Source organism: Indicator indicator, chromosome 11 (assembly GCF_027791375.1).
Source record: "Indicator indicator isolate 239-I01 chromosome 11, UM_Iind_1.1, whole genome shotgun sequence".
NCBI classification, from domain to species: Eukaryota; Metazoa; Chordata; class Aves; order Piciformes; family Indicatoridae; genus Indicator; species Indicator indicator.
The window spans coordinates 5,333,695-5,356,108 of NC_072020.1; the positions used below are offsets into that span (position 1 = coordinate 5,333,695).

General features: G+C 50.0%; 2 protein-coding genes across 7 annotated transcripts; one reads left to right on the forward strand and one right to left on the reverse strand.

Annotated features, from left to right (window-relative positions):
* The first annotated feature begins 688 nt into the window (after positions 1-688).
* On the forward strand, positions 689-6,130 carry SNRPD1 (small nuclear ribonucleoprotein D1 polypeptide). 3 transcript variants are annotated; one of them, XM_054384897.1, is made up of 4 exons: positions 689-742; positions 1,331-1,407; positions 4,104-4,295; positions 5,984-6,130. In XM_054384897.1, exons 1-4 carry the CDS (start codon positions 729-731, stop codon positions 6,058-6,060), a joined length of 360 nt encoding a protein of 119 aa, XP_054240872.1. In that variant the 5' UTR covers positions 689-728; the 3' UTR covers positions 6,061-6,130. The 3 variants fall into 3 exon arrangements, with proteins under 3 accessions (XP_054240872.1, XP_054240874.1, XP_054240871.1); XM_054384899.1 differs by having other exon boundaries at positions 4,227-4,295; XM_054384896.1 differs by lacking the exon at positions 5,984-6,130 and having other exon boundaries at positions 4,104-4,685.
* A 1,177-nt stretch (positions 6,131-7,307) lies between these two features.
* Positions 7,308-21,091, reverse strand: SLC6A20 (solute carrier family 6 member 20). 4 transcript variants are annotated; one of them, XM_054384777.1, is made up of 11 exons: positions 20,971-21,091; positions 16,549-16,689; positions 15,826-15,917; positions 15,072-15,299; positions 13,433-13,543; positions 12,871-13,112; positions 10,731-10,893; positions 9,777-9,981; positions 9,012-9,171; positions 8,286-8,451; positions 7,308-7,483 (listed from the first exon to the last, which is right to left on the reverse strand). In XM_054384777.1, exons 1-11 carry the CDS (start codon positions 21,089-21,091, stop codon positions 7,334-7,336), a joined length of 1,779 nt encoding a protein of 592 aa, XP_054240752.1. In that variant the 3' UTR covers positions 7,308-7,333. The 4 variants fall into 4 exon arrangements, with proteins under 4 accessions (XP_054240752.1, XP_054240751.1, XP_054240754.1 ...); XM_054384776.1 differs by having other exon boundaries at positions 12,871-13,142; XM_054384779.1 differs by lacking the exon at positions 16,549-16,689.
* Between the last annotated feature and the right edge of the window lie 1,323 nt (positions 21,092-22,414).

The window sequence follows — 22,414 nt, forward strand, 5'->3', positions numbered from 1 at the left end:
AGCACCGGGTTTTGACTTCTTCCCTCACAAGAGCACTTCAGCAAGCTGTTTGCCTGCAGCAATAGGTGAAAATTCAAGTTCTCTTCTCCCTTTCCCTCTCTCACTTATGGGTAACTTTGTTTTTTTATGTTAAAAATTGGTCTACCAAATTCAGACATAAACTGTGCTTTCCCCGGAGTACAGGTTCGGAGCTGAAATAGCTGATGAAATACTAGAAAGAGCACTGTGTACATCTTGAAGGGATGGAGCTTTGCTGGGTGAATAGATTCCCACGTTCAGACAAAATTATTACTATTAAAACTTTAGATAATGGAATTTTTAAAAAAAATAAACTAATTGTATAAGGTTTTTATTCGCGTGGTTTGGGGATTTGGTTTTTTGAACGCAGAGCAGCTTTAAAATAAAGAAGCGAATCAAAGCCGCCGGGTCGAGGCGGCAGCTGTTAGGAGCCCGCCCTGCCCTCAGGGCCAGCTTCCTCCCGGGCGGGGCCTACGCATGCGCCATCGTCCTGCCGCGACGCTCCCCCGGGCCGCGGGGGGGCGCCGACTCCGCCCCTTCCGCCCATTCATCGCTGCGGACGGCGGGCCGTCGCTAGTGGTAGTGGTGGTGGCGGCGCGGCCTGCCGGAGGAAGCCTTCCACCGCCCGTGCCGAGAGGCCTGCCCGTCGAGGGGCGGCCGCTGCCACCTCTCGAGGGTCGCCCGCCCCTAGCGCTGGGCTTCCCGCCGCTATGAAGCTCGTCAGGTGAGCGGATGGAGGCGGATTGCCGGCGGCAAGGGAGCCCGCTCGTTCAGTCGGCCTAGGCCCGGCTCTTGGGGCGAAACCGCCAACGGCTGCCTACGGCTCTCTGAACTGCCCCCGTGAGAACGGCGGGGGGCGGGAGGATGGCCGGGGTAGGGATCCCTGCTCCCCTCTACCCGTGGCTGGGCGGCCTAGCACAGCTTGGGGGGGGAGGGCTGCCTGCGCGGGCCCTGTGCAGGTTGCTCAGCGAAACCACCCCGGATTTGGTTAGAGTTGTCTTGTAGATGCTAACAAATTTAAAGTGTTCCCTTATTTGTACAGTAGTGGCCTTTTCGCCTGGAAGGAAGGTGCTGGAGTCAGTGTGATAGTCAAGGGTCCCAGCTCCCGGTGTCGTGTGGGACCGGGGCCTGTCCGGGTTTTTGTCTTGCTCTTATCTGATGCTTTATTGCCCGGTGAGCGCTGGGAACCCAGCTCGTCTATGGAAGCTCGCTGTGTGTCTATACATGATGCATACTGGTGTCCATAACTGGACGTTGTGTATGGTAGTTAACATTTTAGAAATAATTTTTTAAAATTTTCTTTATTTCTCAGGTTTCTCATGAAGCTGAGCCATGAGACTGTGACCATCGAACTGAAGAATGGGACACAGGTGCATGGAACCATCACAGGTAGGGTAGGACGGTAAACTACAGCAAAGTTGTCATCTCCCACCTTTCTGCTAACGGTTGAGCTGAGCTCCTTTGTCTGGTGCTCCCTCTTGTGGGGTGCAGATGTTCTTCGTAATTGACATCTTGATGTACTAGTGTGAGATGTTTGTTACAGAAGAGCTTGGATGTTAACAGGAGTTGCTGGGAACAGTGCAGAGTTGAGACATCTTGCTTTCCGCAGGCAACCATAAAAATACGTGGAAATTTCAGTTGGTTTTGACATATTTGTGAGCAAATTCACCCATGGTCAGGCTTACACTGGTGGTGTCATATTTTATAACAGGCTTTTAGAAGGTGGTGCCAGGAAGCAATGAATTCTCTGCTGTCTTGAGCAGGAGTGAAGGAACTCTTCCTGACCATTGGCAAAGGCAGTGTAAGAATGGTGTTCTTTTAGACTTTTAGCAGTGTGGTCACATTGGTCAGGTAGTTTTGCCACTGGTAGTGGCTACGTTTCAGCTACGTTTCTGTAGGATGCCTCATGTGGTACCTCTGAGCTTGAGTGTGAAATAGCAGTGAAAATGTTGAAGCTAAATCAGCAGAGAGTTGTTTTAGTAATGCTAGCAAAGATGAAGGGCAAGTATTAAGTGTTGATACAGTCTTAAACCAGTTAAATCATGCAATTTTGGGGGGTGGAAGGGATCTTTAAGGGTCATCACCTGCTCTGCAGGGACCAGAGACATCTTGGACTAGAAGAGGTTCAATTTTGTGTGGGGGCAGTTTGGACATAAAAATGAACTCTGCGGGTTTGCACTGGTGAAGCTGAGCTTATGTGGGAAGGCATCTTTGTGCGGTTGCAGTGATGTTAATGAGTTTGAAAACATAGGATACAGGGCAAAAGGCATCCTGACTTTGGGAATCTGGTCCCCTGCTACTAACAGGTCAGTGGTAGAAGTTTGGAGGTGTTACTGTCCAGCAGGTGCTTCTTTGGGTCACTGAACTGGGAGTTATAGGAAAAGCCTTTATGGTTCATGGTATGGTTCTCATGTATTGGAAGCTGTGCAGGCCTTTGCTTTAGTATCAGTGGGGATCTTGCTCTGGGAATGTTAGTCTTGGTGTTCTGCAGAGATGTCAGGTGGGGCACCTTGTATTTAATATTAAGCTAATGAATGTGGTTGATCTTCACTTGCCCCAATCTACTTCAATAAGCTTTTCTGCGCAGGCACTTTAAAAAATGAAAAATACTGAAACTTGGCAGAGTCATATTCTAGGGAACTGCTAAGGTGCTTTTTTGGCCAGTAGCACTCTGCAGAGATTTGCCTAAGCCCAGACCTGGTGTGATTTTGCAGCCATCAGAACTGTTATTAGAACTGAATGCACCACCCTGGACCGTGATTGCAGCACACGCTGTTGAACCCAGTGAGGTGGGAAGCAAACAGCTTGTCTCCTGACTTCTGTGCTCCTGTAGGCTTAATTGCAGAACAAAGGCTCTCATTTTCTGCTAAGAATCTGCACCAGCTCTCAACAAAATCCATGTCTCTGAAATGCCAGTCTTCCCTTGATGCTGGTGCATGAGCTGTGTTCATAATTGCAGTGCTAACTGTACAGTCCTGCAATCATCTCCTCCTTTCCGTATTTCAGAGGAGGCTTGCTGCAGGGACAGGGTTCACCCTACAAAGACCAGGGTCAGGTGAAGTGAGAGGACAGAAAAATAGGTGGAATGAACTGCAGCAGAGCAATTCTGCTGGTTCTGGCCTGCTACTTGTGTTATTTACTGTGGTGAGACATCCTGCAGTTTGTCTTGCCAAATCGATGAAATGAGACAATAATTGTTACCACAAGGGGTTGTTTGTGCAGAAGTTTGAACACACTCAGAGTTGTATTTGTGTGAGTGCCCTGTCACTGAATTGTCAGGTGTTTGAAAACTGCAATTTCTATATGTTGTCTACATTTTTTTATCTGAAAAAGTTACTGTTAATTTGGTCTTCAGAGTTTTGAGACCAAATCCTACACAAGGCTTGTAATGTGCAAAGTGAAAACTAAGATGGTAGGGTTTGGTTCGTTGGGGTTTTTAATGCTTCTCAGGGTTGTCATTCAATACCTGTCCCCAGCTGAGACTCCTTTCAGTCCCACAGCGTGTAGCACAGCAGAGTGGGCACAGTGCAGGTTCCATGCTGTTCTTACCTGCTGGCTGTTCACAGGGTTTGTTAAGCAGTGATTGTTCCCTGCAGCAGTGTGGTTTCCATCCTTTGCTAAGACATAGCACACTAGCATTAAATGGATTTTATCAGGCAACAAAGGCTGCTTTGGCAGTTGGGTTTTTTCTGAGGCTAACAGAATGAGGAAATGATTGGTAGTTTTGTTTTTTATGTTTTGTTAGCTTTATTTCTTTTCTCAAAGGTTTGGTTTGCTTTTTTAAAGCAGTGGAAAGACAGACCAGTATTGGACTTGTGTAATAAGCAGCAGTTTATTTGTTGTTCAAATGAATTATTTTAACCATTTATACAAGGGCTGTTGCCAAGAGCTAGACAAAGAGATGTTGCAGCAATAGATAAATTAGTAAGCATAATTTGGAGAGACAAAGACACAGTCCTTGCCTTTTGGTAGAGGCTGAATTGAGAGGCAGAAGCAGATATTGATGAACAAGGTAAATCTTGTAGCATGTGCATAGTTGGGCAGCAAGGACCTTTCTTCCTGAACTTAGATGTGTGTTGTTTCAGGAGTGGATGTCAGTATGAACACACATCTCAAGGCAGTGAAGATGACCCTGAAGAACAGAGAACCTGTGCAGCTGGAGACACTCAGCATTCGAGGGAATAACATCCGCTACTTCATCCTGCCAGACAGTTTGCCTCTGGATACTTTGCTGGTAGATGTTGAACCAAAAGTCAAGTCCAAGAAAAGAGAAGCAGGTCAGTTTGTGCTTTCCCAGTCTGTGTTCTGCCTTTGTGTGCGTTTTAATGCTCTCAACGTGATTTCAGTGTGGCAGTAGCTGTGTTCGGCAGTTTGATCTCAGGAGGGTTTGATATTGGACTGGCCAAGTCTGTCTTGCCCACCTTCTTAGCCTCCGTAGAGCCCGCTTTCATGCGGAGTTTTGTTTGTCTCTTTTTAGTAATGGAAGTGTTTTTAAGCAGAAGTAACTCTTAACCTATGGCAGTCTCAAGAGTTGACACCAACAGGTGTACATTTCCTTTTCTCTGAGTGGCTGCTGTTTCCTCAGGCCATGTGGGGAGACTAATTCAGTGATACTCTGCACTGTTAAATATCAACTAAACATCAGAAAAGCTTCAGGCAGTGTATGTTTTGCCCAGCAGTTAATCTGTGGGTTTAAAATAAGGACCTGCAAGTGAAAGCTAATTGTGCTCTGATCCAATGCTGTATCATTTGTCCTGTAATGTAGAGCTGAAGCAGTTGGCTCTGTGGGCTTGGATCCATGCATGTGCTAGAAGTTGCTGTGCTTACCCCATAGGTGTAAGGACCTCTGAGGTGTGTGCATCACAGTGTGAGAGAGAGTCTTCACATAGGATAAGGATAAAGTGGCCCTCTCCTGGCTGACCATAGGGAAAAGTGAGCATGGTTGAAGTGCTTTTTGTTTTGTTCTGAACCTCATGCTGCCTTGAACAGGGGCATCACTGTTTATTTTGTTTTCACCTCAGTGTAATAGCCCTTGTGTCTTCAGTGTGTGGAAGCACTCTCAGACTGCTGCTGTGTTGTCTGCAGTGCTTTGTCTGCTGCTAGAACATGGATAGTGCTGTGTGGATCCTGAACTTCCACACAGCATTGAGGAGTTAATTGTTATTTTAGCTCAGTGCTGACAAACTGATCAAATCGTGGTTAATTTCTAATAAGTTTGTAGGCTGGCCTTGCAGCCAGGTGTGGCAGGGGCTGTTTCTTTAGGAAAAATGGGTAAGGTGACATGTTAGCACCCTATGGATCATAGGAGCTGCTTGCAGCATGAACTATTCTGTGATTCTGTCTCCCTTTACCATTTAATAGCAGTATTTAAAAGAGCACACAGACACGCCCTTGGCCTGAGAATCATGGCTGCAGTTGGCAGAGGCATTACCCAAAACAGTAGGAAGCTGTTTGGTGGTGGGATCCTTTCAGCGTGCTGCACTTCCACATGGTGCTGGAGAAGCTTAGGAAGCTCACGGCGTGGTAGAACTCACACTTCCCCTTAGCAGAGTGCTCTGGGACCCACAGTGCGAGCTGCGGGAAATGCCTTTGCTGCAGTGAGGAATGGGAACAGAATGGTATTGTCTTGGCACCTGCTTTTTCTGATGCCTGGAAAACCAGGGGCTTGTAACCAAAAAGAGGACTAGCTCTGTCAGGCTTACCCCTGGCATGTGGGAGCAGCCAGCTGTTGTACCCCCTTGTTTTGTTTAGGGAAGCCAAGGACAGACCCAGTCTGTGGAAGCTGGGTACTGAAACAACTTCACCCAAGAGATGGAAATGTTGTCAGATTCCTTCTGAGCATTAACAGACTTCATACCTGCCTGCATGATCGCAGGGATCACATTCATGCTTGATACAAGAATGTTTTGATCACAGTGGAAGCATTCCTGGGTCTCACTTGATTTCTCTTGTTTCTTCTGCTAAGTTGCTGGAAGAGGCCGTGGCAGGGGCCGTGGCAGAGGCCGAGGTCGTGGCAGAGGAAGAGGGGGCCCAAGACGGTAACTGCTTGCTGCACAACTGCTCCCAGCTCTGGGCAATTCCACTTTTTTTTTTTTTTTTTTGTACAGGTCGTGCTTATGGTATCCGTTTTTAATAAACAAAAGTGTGAAAAAGTTGGCTTTCTGTTGTTAGTCCAGCATGGGCAAGTAGGCAGGGCCTGTTTCAGAGGGAGCTGCAGCTTTCTTGTTGCAGGTTGTCCTTGTTGCTGTTGGTTGGCACTGCTAGACTTCACCTACCCTGAAGGCTGCACAGCTGCCTCTTGCTTAACTGTCCCAGAGTGACAGATCAGGGTTGGTGTGGCTTAACCGTGTTTGGTTGACATGAATCCCTCTGCACAAGGCACTTAGTATATCCTAATGGTTACATAGTTAAGGCATGGGTGTGTGCCTCTGTCTGAAGTCCACACCTACAATTTTTCTGTTTTCTAGCACATGAAACTTACACTGGAACTGTGTTGCTTGCTTTATCGAATGCTCACATAAGGTATTATTAAAGTGCTCTTGAATTTGAACTTTGTCAAAGCTAATTACATGGCATACTTCTGGTTTGGGGTGGGCTTCTAAAGCAGCTTTATCACATTTCCAGGTGCACTTAAAGTGCAGCCCCAGAAAAACAAAGTACAGCACTGTGCAGTTACATCTGAAATTGGAGCTTCACTGCTTGTGGAGGTGAGAGCACTTCCTCTATGTGTGTGTATGTGTAGAGACTGCTCTGCTGGGCAGAGAGCAGTGGTGCTGGCCACACTTCTCTCAGCTGCCATCCTAGTGCCCTTTCCTCTATAGGAAAGGGATGATCCTGTTTGTATTGCAAGACGTCCATCCTTTCAATGCTGCTGGCTGCCAGCTGTCATTTCCAATAGTGCATGTGCTGCAGCATGGCTTTCTTGAACCAGTAAGGGTATCTGCCAGAACTTTGGTGCAGGAACAACTTCAGCTGGTGGCTCCTGTCTCCACAGAGGGAAAGAATTACCTGGCATTGTGTGATGGGTCAATGTGCTGGTTAAGCTCTGCAAGCACATGGGGGGGCTCTTCTTTTTGCCCTTCTCTTACAGCAGCCATTTTAAAGCTTCACCTTGTTACAGAAGAGCTGGGTTTGGTTTTTTTCTCCAAACCATTGGAACACACTAAGAGCACTTTTTTTTTTTTTAGTCAGTGTAGCACCCATGATTCTCAACTCTAAGTAGCTGCTACAAATAAGGGTTGCTGCTGTCTTCCAGAAGTGCCCAGTTAGGTACTGATGAGGTGGGTGAGGTCTTCCCAAATCCAGCTTTTGGCATTCAAGCAACAGTAGAAACTCTTTCCCTCTTCAGTCTCTTCCTGATAAAAGTTACTAGTGCCCCCAGGGGTATGCACATGGTAGATGCTGCCACCAGCAGCCCAATCACTGCCAGGGCATAACCAGGGTAATCCTTGGTCACCAGCTGCCCCTGCAAGGGAGAGAAGCCACACTGCATCTGAGGGGTCTGTGGGTGTCAGGGTTCTGGAGCAAACCTATGCCCATGGATCTCAACAGGACCTTTAAGAAGCATTTTTTCTGTGTTGTTGGACAAGCTTACATGTGCCAAGAACAGAGCTAATAACTAGAATATTGGGGAAAACTTCATCAGGCTTTGATAATGAGCAGATTTTTGGCTTGATTGATGTTTCTTAATGAGGTGGCAGAACCTTGACCTCTCACAGGTCCCTCCTGGAGCCTGTGGGCTCATGCTGACAGGCCAGGGTTCCAAACCAGCCATGACAGGAAAACAACATGCATAATCTGTTCTTTCATGCTAGGAACACTTCCATTAATGAAAGCAGCGATTACTTCTCCCCCCCTTGGTCGCCTGCAAGCAGTACACAGCTCAGCAGCAGAACTGTTTTGGCCAGCAACTAAAATGTGGGAATTACAAAAACTTAACTGTGGCCCAACTCAGTTCTGCTAAAATTCACTGCTTTTGGTCAAAGTTTATAGTTTGTGCTGGAAAGGACTCTCAAAGATCTAGTCTAACACTTAAAGCAATTTTTCTGTTTATATTTAAAATTATATTTGGGACTTAAACTTGAACCACATTTTCCTTTCTGAAGAGGTCAGTTATAAGAACTGTACAGTGGCTCTAGGCCATGCTTGCCCCCTTTCACCTGCGGAATGGCCCCAACCCGAAAGCTTCTCAAGTGCAATTGTGTGGAGCAGAGCTGTTCTCACAAGAAGCAAATTAAAATAAGCCAACTACCCCAGAACTGTTTTACCTGTGTGGCATCCCATGCTTGGTACTGCAGTGTTCCAGTGAGGATGTAGTCAGTGAGGTAGAAGATGAAGAGGCTGATGATCAGCAGGGGGCTAGCAAAGGCCCACATGATTTTCCAGTACCAGTTTGGCTTGCGTCCAATCATGGTGTGAAGATCTTTCTCAAACCTGTTTAAAAACATCACCAGTGTTTGAGAACAGCTGTGTCTCTTCAGCTGCTCCCTTGAGCTGAGGTACTTAAAAAAAAAAAAAAAAAAATCACCTACAGAGCTACTTGCTTGAGATGGCAAAGAGGAGTGCAGCTGACCAGAAGAGTAATGAGCAGAGGAATTGTCTGGAGAACTGGCTCAGAGTGAGGGTGAAAGAAAATTAAAAGACATAGCAGGGCTTCCACAGGGATCCCACAATGCAGAAGAGGAGCTAGAAACATGCACAGCAGGAAGGGTCTCAATGAATTTCTGCCTGGAGTGTGAGCTCAGACCATCACTGCTGTAAGATGATGGAACAAGGCAGGGGTGGTCAGTATGGAAGAGAAACTATGGCTCGTTTCTATGGATTTGAGTTCTCATCACCCACCCTGGTGTGGAGGGCAGAGGAGCTGCCCCTTTGCCTTGTTGATAGATTGATAGAAGCTTGTCCTAAGGGGGTATTTGTGGCCCTGCATGTGTTGGCCAGTGGTCACTGCCCCAGCTGTCCTGCTCTGGAGAAAGGAGGGTTCAAAATGGTACCTTCTTATCCCATAGATGTAGCACACAGCGATGGTTTCTACCAGCACAATGAGCAGGAGTGAGAGGGTGGCTGCGTAGTCGTTGAAGATATCAAACCAGTAATTCCCAGCCTCCATGGTGAAGATGAGGCCAATCACACAGTTAATGAGACACACAGCCCCTGCATGGAGAAAACAAGGACCTGATGTTGCACCTGGAAACCTCCCTTCTGGGGGAAAGGTCACACTGCTTGTGACTCAAATGCTGCTGGGGCGTCTCTGCTGGTTCACAGGGAGCAGCTCAGAAGAAATGATAGGGCTTTTCCTAAGGGAAAAAATAATCTGTCTCAGATCAGTATACAGCCATAGCATTGGTCTAGTTGGAAAAGACCTTTAAGATCATAAAGTCCAACCATTAACCCAGCACTAAACCATGTCCCTCAGCACCCCGCCTACACCAGTGTTGGCATCCTATTCCAGGGCTTGACAACCTCAGCCTCCCCTGGCACAACTTGGGAGTCCTGGCCTGTTAAGTTGCACTGGTCTGAAGGAGCTGTGGTGTGTGCGGAAGCCTACAAATACACAGCCATGACTGCCCAGTTCTTGGAGAGCTCCCAAGGGAAAGGTAAGTGCTGTACAGGCTGGGCAGAAAATCCCACGGGCAGGCAACCCCTTCTGGCATCCTCTTGGCTATTCCCTGCTCTCCCTGAGATTGAAGGGGAACCCTTAACAGCTGTGGGTCCTTTGCTCACTGCCTGGCCTGTGCTGCACCACAGCAGCTGCTTACCTGAGATGACCTCCTTGGGGAAGCGGCTGGTGATGAACTTGCTGTCTGTCAGTGGTGTCAGGATGGCTGCAGTATTCCCCAGCATGCTGCCAATGCCCAGCATCAGCAGCATGAAGAAGTAGAGCACAGAGTAGAGCTGGGGGACCTCCATGTTTTTGATGGCTTCAGAATAGACTATGAAGGCCAGGCCCGTGCCCTGCACAGCCTGCAGGCAACACGAGGCAGAGTTACAGGCAGCCCCTCAGCTCAGTGAGGGACACAAGAGACTGATCCTGCACCACAAGAACCCACACCTGTGGTGGTGCTTTGCACAGCAAAGGCAGGTGAGCTCTTTGCTAGTTTATTCAAACTGCACCAACACTGGCACGGTGACACCTGGAGCAAAAACATTCACCCCAAACCTCTGCGACCTGCCCTGCCCCACAGCCAGAGCCAGTGGTCTGGCTCCATCCCACCCAGCTCAGCTGTTAATCATGGAACTACTGGTTGGAAAAGGCCTTTAAGACCCTTGAGTACAACTGTTAACCAAGTCACCACTAAACTGTGGCCCTCAGTACCACAGCTACATGTTTCCTATATCCCTCCCAGAGTGGTGACTCCACCACTTCCCTGGGCAGCCTGTTCCAGGCCTTGACAACCCTTTCTGTGCAGAAATTTTTCCTGCATCCAATGTAAGCCTCCCCTGGTACAACCTGAGGCTGTTTCCTTTTGTCCTATAGTTTGTTTCTTGGGAGAAGAGTCCAAGCCCCACCTCACTACAATCTTTTCTCAGGTAGTTGTAGACCCAACGAAGCTCCCTGCCAGGCTGAGCCAGACCTGTCCTACACCCATCTGAAGGAATAGAACCAAGCCTCTCTGCAGCCCCTCCTGGATGTGGGGCTGAGCAGCTGCCTGTGCTCTGCTGGAGAAAAGGAGAGGGTGAAGGGCAGGCAGCAGCAGGAAGTGGCCACTCACAGTATCCAGCTCAGCTTCCAGGCTGCAGTTTTTGAGCTGTGGTGCCAGCTGGGCATACTGCTGTGGGTGGGTGGCCATAAGGAAGGCCTTCATCTGGCTGAGGTTGTCTGCTGTTACAGAGCCTTCTTCCAGGTCAAAGGCATCCATCAGCAGCAGGATCACCCTAGGAAAGATGGACAGCAGTTCAGTGGCATAAAACTGAGGCTGGTTTTAAATCTTGTTTCCTTCTTCACTGGCTCTGCTGACCACAGGGCACTGGTCCCCCCAAGTGGGAACCCTGGCACCTCCAACAGTCTTGGGACACAGGTGACTTTGCACTCTGACTCAGAGCGGGCAGCCCCTATGCCCACACTGCTGCTGCCAGGCAGGCAATTTGGGTGCTGGCCAGTGCTAGCTGGCATTTCTGCCCCTTTGCCCTCCAGTCACATGTCCACACCCCACCACCTCACCAAACCTGCTAGCAAGGCTCAGGGACTGGCAGCTTGGTTTCCTCCCTGACCTGCAGCTTGACTGAAAGCTGTAAAAGTACAAGTAAAAGTGTAACTGCCATAGGCCCTGTGCCAGGGACTGCATGGGAGCTGCTGCTGGGCCCCTCCAGAGCACCCAGTATCAATACAGACTAGGGAATGAGGAGAGCAGTCCTGCAGAGGAAGACTTGGGTAGTGGGCGAAAAGCTGGATATGACCTGGCAATATCTGCTCAAAGACTGAGAAAGCAAACTGAACCCTGGGCTGCATCAAAAGCAGCAAGGCCAGCAGGCTGAGGGAGGGGATTCTGTTTGATCTGGTGAGACCCAGCCTGCAGTGCTCTATCCAGCTCTGTAGTCCTCAGCACAGGACAGACATGGACCTGCTGGAGGGAGTACAGAGGAGGCCACAAAATTTGATAGAGGGCTGGAACACCTCTGCTGTGAGGCTGGGCTGAGAGAGTTGAGGTTATTCAGCCTTCAGAAGAGAAGGCTCCAGGGAGACCTTACTGCAGCCTTTCAGTATTCAAGGGGCTGATAGGAAAGCTGGGGACAGACTTTTTGCAGGGCCTGTAGCAACAGGACAAGAGGTGATAGTTTAAAACCAAGAGAGGCAAGATTCAGACTAGATAGAAGGAAGAGAGTTTTTACACTGAGGGTGGTAAGACACTGGCCCAGGATGCCCAGAGAGGTGATAGATGTCCCATCCCTGGAAACATTTCAGGTCAGGTTGGATGGTATCTACTTGCAGATGTCCCTGTTTAATGCCAGAAGGCCTTCCAACGCCCTCAAAGGTCCCTTCCAACCCAAACTATAATTCTATGATCACTGTGAAGAGGCTGAGCTCTTGGCACAGGGCTTAGCTTTAAAGCAGGGGAATCTGAGCATCACTGCATTTTATTCATCAGCCCCACATCCTTCCTTGAAGCATGTGCCAGGCCCCAGGCACGGGGGTAAGTGCAGCTGTGACTTTCCCAGGTAAAACTCATCCTCTGTCTGTATCTGGAAGGGGCACCCAGGTGTCAAAAGGCAAGCCAGTGCTGACCTTCCACCTCAGCCTCCAGCACTAAGTAGTGCCATTAACTTTATTAGAGCACCAGCAGACCTGCTCTCAGCAGCGCTGGCAGCACTGTCCTCTGTTATTTATTTACCTCCCCTCTTGCCTTCCTTGGCAAAGTTACCCTACCAAACAACCTTCCTCACTGTGCCTAGCTCTGGGCTCCCCAGAGACAACTGGAGAGAGTCCAGCAGAGGCTACAAAGATAAAGAGACTGGACTTCAGAGACTGAGAGACCTGGGGCTGTATAGCCTGGAGAAGATAAGATAGAGGGAATGTTTTCAATGCTTATCAATATCTACAGGGCAGGTGGTAAGAGGATGGGGCCAGGCTCTCTTCAGTGGTGCTCAGTGACATGACCAGGGGCAATGGGCACAAAGTGGAACTCAGGAGGTTCCATCTGAACAGGAGGTGGCTGCCCAGAGAGGTTGTGGAGTCTCTCTGGAGAGATTCAAAACCCACCTGGATGCGATCCTGTGCAATCTGCTCTAGGTGAACCTGCCTTACCTGGGGAGTTAGCCTTGATCCCCAGAGGTTCCTTCCAATGGCCAGCAGCCTGTGACTCCCCAGGAGTGCCCAGAACAGCCTGCAGCAGGCGAGGGAAGAGCAGCACTTACTTGCTGAGGCAGGTCTCATAGTTGAAGGTAGCCTTGAAGCCGTAGATGGAGAAGGTGACGATGCTGGCGAAGATGGAGGTGGTGCTGTTGATGAGCGAGACGATGACTGCGTGCCGCTCGCAGTTGGTGCTGGACTCGTTGTAGCTGGCAAAGGCAATCAGGCTGCCGAAGCCCAGCCCCAGCGAGAAGAAGATCTGTGTGGCGGCGCTGATCCATGCCTTGGGGTTTGAGAGCTGCTCCAGCTGCCAGACAGGCAAAGTGCCACTGTACAGCTGCACACAGATGCCAGGTACTGCCCTGTCCGCGCTGCTCTGCAGGGATGGGCACGAGCCCCTTGCTGCATCTGTTGCAGCTGTGTTTTTGCACAGGGCTACCGCCCCGTCTGAAAGCTATGTGCTGCAACAGGCAGGTCCTGCTCTGCCCAACAGCCTCCAGCTGACCCCAGCCAGGGTCTCCAGCTGCCAGAGCTAATATACTGCTGCAAGAACTTCAGCAGGGTTTAAAAGCCTGCGGGCTTGGTAATTAACAGCAGATCAGGAAGAAGCCAGCATGGCTGCTGTACCTTTGGGGTGAACATGTAGATGAGGCCGTTCACAGCTCCGTGAAGCGTCAGCCCCCTGATGAGGTAAATGATGAGAACGCAGTAAGGCAAAGAGGCTGTGACGTAGACAACCTGCAGGGAGGAAGGGCAAACACTTTGGTCTAAGGAGTGCACAAGCCAGGGCTAAGCCACTCTCACTTTACACCAATAAATCCCCTTATTGTCTTTGCTATCCTGCATTAAAGACATATTTTCAAATCCATTCAATGTTTGGGTTGGGGTTTAGGGAAACAAGGACTTATTGGCAGTAAGGACCTGTGCCACTGTTCCCAGAGGCTCTTCTCTGACTGGGAAACAACCCAAATTATTTGCAGCATTTAGTGGAGAAACACCACTCTGCAACTGCCTCTCAAGGACTCACTAGGTGTGATGGTTTGAAACTCTTTAATTTTTTTCTTTGCAAAGTTCAAACAGAGAAAGCGAAAGAGGTGGTGGGGGGGGAATTTCAGCCCACACTGACACACTAGGCAAAGAAGGACATCTGTCATCTGCTCTAGGAGGAAGGTGAGCAGACCTCATAGAAGGTCAAAATGAAAACTATTAGAATTCAGATGTGAACAAGAATAATTTAGTGTAACCCAGAGGGGGGACAGCAGGAACTACATCTTCCTTTGAGTTTTTGCTCAGACTCCTGGATTTGAGTCTCAGTGTTCAGTCTCTATGTTGGAAAAAGCTGCCTGCATTACAAATGAGGCAGACCCAGAATCACCTTCTCCTGGCTGGGATGGAGCCAAATGGCTCACCCAGAAAATTCTATTAGAACTGACTGACAGGAAACCTCCTTTCCCAAACTCTCGGGCAGAGAAGAATCTGGGTGATAACCAAATACTGCTCTGATGGCCCCCTGCCAGCACTGCCTGGCCCCATCACAAACCTGGATCTGCAGCAGCTTCTCCTCTCCAGTGAGATGGGACAACACTGCACCTGCTGCCCAAAGCTACTGCTGTCCCTGCAGAGGGGATGCCAGGGAAGCCGCTGCACCCCCTCAGTGAGGCTCTACCTTCATGACATTGTTCCAGTGCTCTTGGGCTATTTCCTTCTGTTTTGTCCCCAAAGCCAGCTGCAGCAAGTTGAAGAGGTTCTTTAGTTTACAGGCTCATGGCTTTCTGCATTCAGCTAAGATGATTTGGGGATTAGAGCCCTCAGCTTGCTGCTTACTGCAGGCTCAGCTGGGACATTGCTATTTGTTTTTCCCACTCCTCACAACTTCTGCTGGTAATAAAAGCTGAGTAAACCTACCTGTTAGACGTCTGTTTTTTCATGCAAAGAGCAAGGAACATGTCTCCTGCCATGGCTTTGCTGTGGCCAGTGGCCTTCTGCAGGGCCAGCAGTCCGGTGGCTGGTCCTGCAGCAGATGTGGCTGCATTTAAAGGACCTCTCTAGGCCATTGTTTCACTATCACTCAGTGTTTCATCTGAATCTTCTTCAGTGGCAGCTTAACAGTACAGCAGAGAGAGCAGGGCTGGCTGCTCTGGTTGAGCTGCCTGGGCTCAGTGGTTGGACTTCATGATTTTAAAGGACCCTTCCAACCAAAACTATTCTCTGATCCCAACAGCAGCCACAGATGCTGCTTTTCAGCATAGCCTGGGCAGGCTCTCACCTTGCCAGTGGACTCGGTGCCACGGAGGATGCAGAGGTAGACCACAAGCCAGGCCAAGGTCAGGCAGAGTGCCTGCTCCCACTGCACACTGCCGCTGGCCTCCAGCGCTGGGGAGATGTTTAGGGTCTGGCGGTACCAGAAGTACTGTGTGGAGGAGGTCTTCTCACATTCCTCCTCGTAGCCTGTGCGGTTGCTGTTCAGGGGACAGGTAGCCCATGGCAGGGGGTCCTGTGAGGGAGGGAGACAGGGAGAGCTGTCAGCATGGTGGGATGAAAGCAAGGACATCTTTCTGCCCAGGGCTTGCTTCTCTGTGCATTGTGCCTGGGGCTGGAGGTGACTCACTCTCCTGGGGATGTCTTCTAACCCCCTCCCCAGGACACTTTCTGATCACCTCTCTAGGGATGACTCTCTCCCCAAGGGCAGATCTGTTCTGACCCTCTTCCATGGGAATGACCCTCTGATCCTCTCCCCCCGGTGCCAACCTCTTCCCTGCCTTCAGTCAGACCCATCCCAGGGTGTAGGACACCTTGGCCACCAAGGCACATGTCAGCAAGGCATCATGGAGCTGCCATGAACTGCATTATGTGGTGAGGAGAAGACATCAAACACCACTGTCTCTTTCTTTCTACCCCACTGCCACCGCAAAAAGCCTTGGGAGGGTTTCTGGAACTTTCCCCACCCCCAGCTGATGATGGTGCCATGTAACATCCAGCACCAGTGCAGAGCCACCACAACTAGCCACATGCCTACGCACCTGGAAGGAGTGGAAGAGGTACCAGAATGCCCAGGCATTTATCACGTTGTAGTACATGGAGAGGAAGAAGGAGACGACAACACTGGCAACACCTGTGGGCATGGAAGGAGGTGCAGGGTCAGTGGTAAAGCCTCCAAACACCCAGGGCCCTGTAACACTGGGGCTGGCATGAGGGGAGGGCTTTGTCCATGCCCAAACCATGCCCTTGCTGCTGCAGCCACCTCCTCCTGCCATCAAGGCCATCCTGCACCAGGTTTTATACTTTAGCTCTTTAGTTCAGGGTGAACATGCAATGCATCATTAAAAATGAACATGAAACTGATGCTAGTTTCTGTCACCAGGGTACTTCAACATCCTGAAGCCACGAACAGACATTGTTAGGCAGTGACAGCAGGAACTTCAGGCACCATTCCATCACTCCATATGGAGTTTATTGAGCAGCTGCTTTTGGAAGCACCAGAAGATGCTCAATGCCCAGTGCAGGCAGCCCACGGGCTGGGTTTAGTGCTGGCCTTCATACTATGATTTTAGCAGCACTGAAGTGCTGGTGGACTTATACCTCCAAGTCCAGGGACCCAGCACTGCAAGCTGGGGTCTGGCCCCAGTGTCCCACAGGGGCCTGGTAAGGCCCAGGAAAAACCCAGCTCCCGCCAAAGCTTTCCACTCCAACATCCTGTGTGCTCCCCAGGCACTCAGGAAGGCAGAGGACAGCTGAGCACATACCAACTCCACAGAGGTAGGGGCTTATGATCTTCCAGGCGCCGATGCTGCCCTGCCGCATGCGCTGCCCCACGGCCAGCTCCAGGTAGAGCAGTGGCATCCCCTCGGCGATCAGCATGATCAGGTATGGGATCAAAAAGCCACCTGCAAGAGCAACCCAGAGCAGCATCACAAACACCACTGTGGGCAAACTGCCCCACACCAGTGCCGGGAGCTGGCTGGGGCATCGAGTGAGCTGAGGGCACGGCAGGAGGCTGAAGGGTATTCACAGGGTTTGAGGTCTGTCCCGGGTGCTCGGGGCGCAGGGAATTTTCCGCAGGCACTTGGCAGAGCTGAGATTTCTGCTGTTAAACTGTGCCAACCAGCACCCTGCTATGGCTGGGCTGCCCAGGTGTCTGGCAGGGGTTTGGGCAATGTTCGGGGCTGGGGCTGTTAAAGGGTAACTCAGGGCCAGCCAAAGGCTGTGAAAAATCATGAGAGAGGCTGAGGGAAAGTTTTACTCCTCGTGTAGCGTTCAATGTGCTCAATGAAAGGTGAGAGCAACGTCCGTGTTGAAGGCATGGAGGAGCTGGAGCGTGTCCAAAGCAAGGCAGGGAAGCTGGTGAGGGGTCTAGAGCATGACTCCTGCCATGAACAGCTGAGGGAGCTGGGATTGTTTGGCCTGGAGAAAGAGGCTCAGGGGAGGCCTTATCACTTTCTACAACTACCTAAAAGGAGGTTGTAGCAAGGTGGGGTTGGGGTCAGTCTCTTCTCCCAGGTAACAAGTGACAGGAGGAAAGGAAACAGCCTCAGGTTGTGCCAGGGGAAATTTAGGGGCTAATAGGAAACATTTCAGCAACCCTTCAGGTGCAGAAGACTGGAACAGGCTGCCCAGAGAACTAAGTGGTAGAGTCATCACCCCTGAAGGGCTTTCAAAGGTATGTAGATGTGATGCTGAAGGACATAGTTTAGTGGTGACTCGGCAGTGCTGGGTCATTTGGACTTTATGATCTTAAAGGTTTTTTCCACCCTAAACGATTCCATGGACAGAGTTTCCAGTAAGTACTGAAGTCTGGTCTGGCTTAAAAAAAACCCAACACAAAACCCAACCAAAAAGCTCCCCCCTGCCCTGTCATGCTGAGCCTGCAAGCACCAGCAAAAAGGTAAAGGCTTTTCCCACAGGGAGCAGCCCCTGGGATGGAGGCACACAGCCTCCTCTCATCCCACATCTGCTCATCCCTGCTACCCCCACACGGATTGACACGGATGGTCTCGAGGAAAAGGGGCAGCAGGAATTGGGATTGAGGGAGGGAAAAGGACCTTTGTGTCCAGCGACAAGGATGCACTGCTGCTGCTATTTCTGCTGGAAAACAAAAATTAATCCTTGCCCTCAACTTGAGGCTCACTTCAGAAGGCTGCTGACCAAGTCAAACCCTGGACTTTTGGGAAGTCTTTCCTGCTTCCCCTTTTACAACAGGCCAAAATATTTACATAAACATCTCCTGTTTAGAATTTAATCTGCAGCATTAACATTCCTTGCAACAGGCTCTGTGCAGCGCCTCAGAGCAATCAACCCCGGGCAGTGCCCGAGGCACACAGCTGCAAACAAACACTGAGCAATAATCGGGTTTATGCTGGGAATTAATCTCCCACCTCCTGGCTCTCTCCTTATTAACAACCCCTTTGTTAGTCTGTTAGATAACTTCCTACGCCCCAATGGAGCTGCCGGAGGTCTGAGAGCTCCTGCAGCTGCTCCATCCCAGCGGGGTGCTGCCACCAAGGGGAGTTCTGCCGGGTATCACCGGAGGGGAAAATCAGTCTCGCTCCCCTTGCAAAGGTTTTCCTCCCTCCCAGTAGCGTTATCATATTGCTCGGCACTGGCTCTGCCACCTTGCCATGAGGAGTTGCTCCTTCAGACTTGTTCTTCACCCAAATGTCTGCCACAGCCCGGGGACAGGGACTGAGCCCTTGCTCTGCACCCTGTCTGCACACAGATCTTCCTCCTGATGCTGCTGTTCACATACACTCACAGAATGCTTTGGGTTGGAAGGGCCCTTTAAAGGCCATCTAGTCCAGCCTCCCCTGAAGTGATCATCGACTAGATCAGGATGCTCTGAGCCCCATCCAACCTGTCCATGAACATTTGCAGGGATGGGGCATCTCCCACCTCTTCAGAAAACCTGTGCCAAGGTTTCATCAGCTGTTCCAAAAGGCCTCAGACAAGGGCCTCAGAACAGCCACATGAACCAACTCCTCACCTGCTGTGAACCAGCACAGCTCCGCCGACCTCCCTGCACATTTACACCCGATCTTGTTTCCTATGGTGCCAACTACCCACAAAAACACCCCCCCAGGCCAGACCCCAGTAGCTGGCACAACTTATGACATGTGCCCCAGGTCTGGTGGAGACACTGGGCTTGGCCAGCATCATTGCCTCTGCTCAGCATCCTGTCTGGTTACCAGGGGCCTCCTCACTGAAGGCTCAGCACCCATCCTGCTGTAAAAACATCCCACAATTTCAACCTGGCCCAGCTTCCCTATAGTGCTAACTGCACGTGTGAAGTTTGAAGCCCCTTGCTCTGCTCGGGAGGCAATCTGCTCATGAACAGGACAGGAAATCATAAAGTCTGCCAACACTCACTTTTTATGAGCATCACCAGTGTAAGGGCCCACCTGCTCTGCTGGGCAGGAGAGGGACTGGCTCTGTGCTCTTCTACAAGGAAGATGCCGAACAAGCTGCTGCTGGCATCCCCCCTGAGCCCCAGTGCCTGGCACATCCAGCCATCAAGTTCCTGACAACGCTTTGTCTGCATGGGTTTTGCAGACCTGGAAAGCCACTGAATCCTCTAAGTGGGCATTGAGAAACAACGCAGGAAAGCCAAGCCTGCTGTCAGAAGGTTTAGTTTCACGGCAGGGAGAGCTGCTTTTCCCCTGGGAAATTTAACCAGGAAAAATACAAACAGTGGAGAAACTTCTTACAAAAACTTGTTTTTCATGAAATTAAATAAATAAATAAACCCAAGAATGTTCAGGTTAATCAAGTGTTCTGGTTTTGGTTACACTTCTCAGAACATTCATTATCTGCTACACTACTGATGGCCAGCAAGAGGCTAAACCACACAAAGCCCCCAGTGTCAGGGTTTTGCTGTCCCTCAGGCCATCTGCCAAGACTGACTGCTAGTGAGCTAATCCTGTACACTTTAACTGTATGCAGAAACACTTGCATGCTAAGCTCAGTGTCAGACGTGAAATCTTGGACCTCAAAAGCATCTGGGTAGAGCAATACAGCCACAACTGCAGTATGTCTGTCACTAGTGCTACCTGAACCACCTAAGAAAGCTTCAGCTACTGCAGCATCTAACTTCTGTCCTCACTTCTCCCACTGGATTACCTAGATTTTTCTGCCCTGATCCCACAGAGCAGCTCTGATCTATTGCCAGTGCTCTGCTGGCTTCTCAAAAACTAGCATGAACCAACCATCACACATAGTCAGAAACAAGCAGTGAGACAGCACAGAAGCAGCAAAGAGCACTCAAACTCTTCCTGAGAGGGAAGGCACAGACCAGAAGCAAACAAGGCAGATGCTCAGCACGTCAGTAAAAACTGAGCTGGGCCCAACACTGTGGCAACAGAGGCAGAGCAAGCAGCAGCATAACCCTGGCATGTCTTACAAAGAGAGGCTCCTCATAAGGGTTCTTCATGGTCACTAATCAGTGGCAGCTGTATACTAGTGGAGATCATTACATATCTAATTAGCTGACATGATTTGTAAGGAAGAATGGTTGCAATACAGACCTCATCCTTCTTCAGTTTGGACCTAAGAGAAGGATAAACTTTCAAAGAGCTCTTGTTTGGGAACCCAAACCAATTTGTTCCCCATCTTCAAAGTTTCTGGGGAGGCTTTAGCTGTGGAACTGATGATTAAGGAGCCTGAGCCAACTTCAAGGCAGATTTGTAGCTAAGTTAGAAGCAAGTAAGGCTTTGTAAAAAAGACACATCAATGACAAATTTGAAATGGCACAGCCAATCCTTACAGCAAATCAGTAGTACTATCTCCCCTTCTCAATATACTCCAAGTCCCCATAGGGGAACCTCCAAGAACTGAACTAGTTTGAGGCCTTCAGAGTGGTTCAGTGCGGGAAGAAAGTAATAAACGAATGCCATGTGGATCTGCATCTCTCACCCTACCTCCATCCTTTCAGAAAACCTGGCCCTTCCTACAGCTTCACTGTGCTGACAGGAAATGAGTGCTACTGTAATGAGGCAGCTGTCAGGCACCAGCTTTGTGCTGCAGAACATGGAAAGTAAAGCAGCAATAGAAGAGATTGCACAGCAAGAACCTGCCCTGGACCCTGCCAGGTAGGCAGGATGTTAACATGGACAATGTGCATTTAAAGCTCGCTGCACCCCTCAGCAAGGGAAGCAAGAAGCACAACCCACACTCACCTCCTCCATACATCTGACACAGGTATGGGAACCTCCACACATTGCCCAGGCCCACAGCGTAGGAAATGCAGGCGAAGACGAACTGCAGGGGATTGTCCCACAGCGGCCGGGACTTCTCCATCGCCCGCTCGCAGGCACAGCTTCCAGCAGAGCCTTGCTGCCTTCAGAGCTTCAGGTACTCTGCCAGCCCTGCCTCAGACTCCACACCAGCCCAGCCTGGAGGGGAGGGCAAGGCGGAGGAGCCAGGCTTGCCAATTCCTATCAAGCTTTTTAATTACTAATCTTATTAACTGCAGTAGGAATGCTGGTAAATAGATTATAGACAGGCAGGGACCGATAACATTGGTGCTGTGGGTGAATAGCTGCTTGGGTTTGGGCTGGCATTTCTGAGAAGGATGCGAGCCCAGGGATTTTTATCAACTCACATGCCAACTTGACATCGAGGGGAACTAACGCTGGGGCTACAGCCTGGGCTGGAAATGGGACACTCCTTCCCCAGCTCGGATTCGATAGCACAGGGAAGGGGCTCCTACACCATTAGCACTGGGCTCAGTGGCTGTCAGAGCGGCCACTCTTAACACTGTTTCATGCCCTAAGAAGGTCCTTGGCCATCTCTTGTGTCATGGTGCTCACCCCAACCAGCCTAGCACACTCTGCTGTCCCAAAGATGGCCTCAAAATGGTCTCTATCAGCCACACATGTCCCTAGCCTGACCCTCCAGGAATACCTACCCTATCCATGCTCTGCTTGGGGACACCTTACTGCAGCCTTCTAATAGCTAAAGGGAATCTAGAAGAAAGATGGGGACAGACTTTTTTAGTAGGGCCTGGTCTGAAACTAAAGGAGGGTGATGAAATACTGTCCCAGGCTGCCCAGCAAGACGGTAGATGCCCCATCCCTGGACACATTCCAGGTCAGGTTAGACAGAGCTCTGAGCAACCTGATCTAGTTGAAGATACACCTGCTGACTGCAGGGATGTTGGACTTAAAGTTCCCTTCTGACCCAAACCATTCTGTGATTTTGTGTGGGAGGATGAAACAGCTCCAGTCTCTTTTCACTTACCTGCATACCCAAATCCCACTGCTGCAGATGAACTTTTCTGAGGGGCTGCTGTTTTAAAACCCTTTTAAGCAGCAGAGACCAAATACACAGAGAGGCCACTGAGTATAGGCACCTGTGACCTGTTGTGGAGGCAAAAGGACACAGAATCACAGAACTGTCCAGGTTGGAAGGGACCTCAAGGATCTTCTAGTTCCAAGCCCCCTGCCATAGGCAGGGACACCTCACACTAGAACAGGTTGCCCAGAGCCACATCCAGCCTGGCCTTGAAATCATCCAAGGATGGGGCTTCCAGAGGCTTTTGGGTTGTCTGAAAGCACACTGAGATACCAGGTCTGAAGGTGAAGCCTGTGCACTTGGGCCTCTGCCAGGTCATTTGAGCTC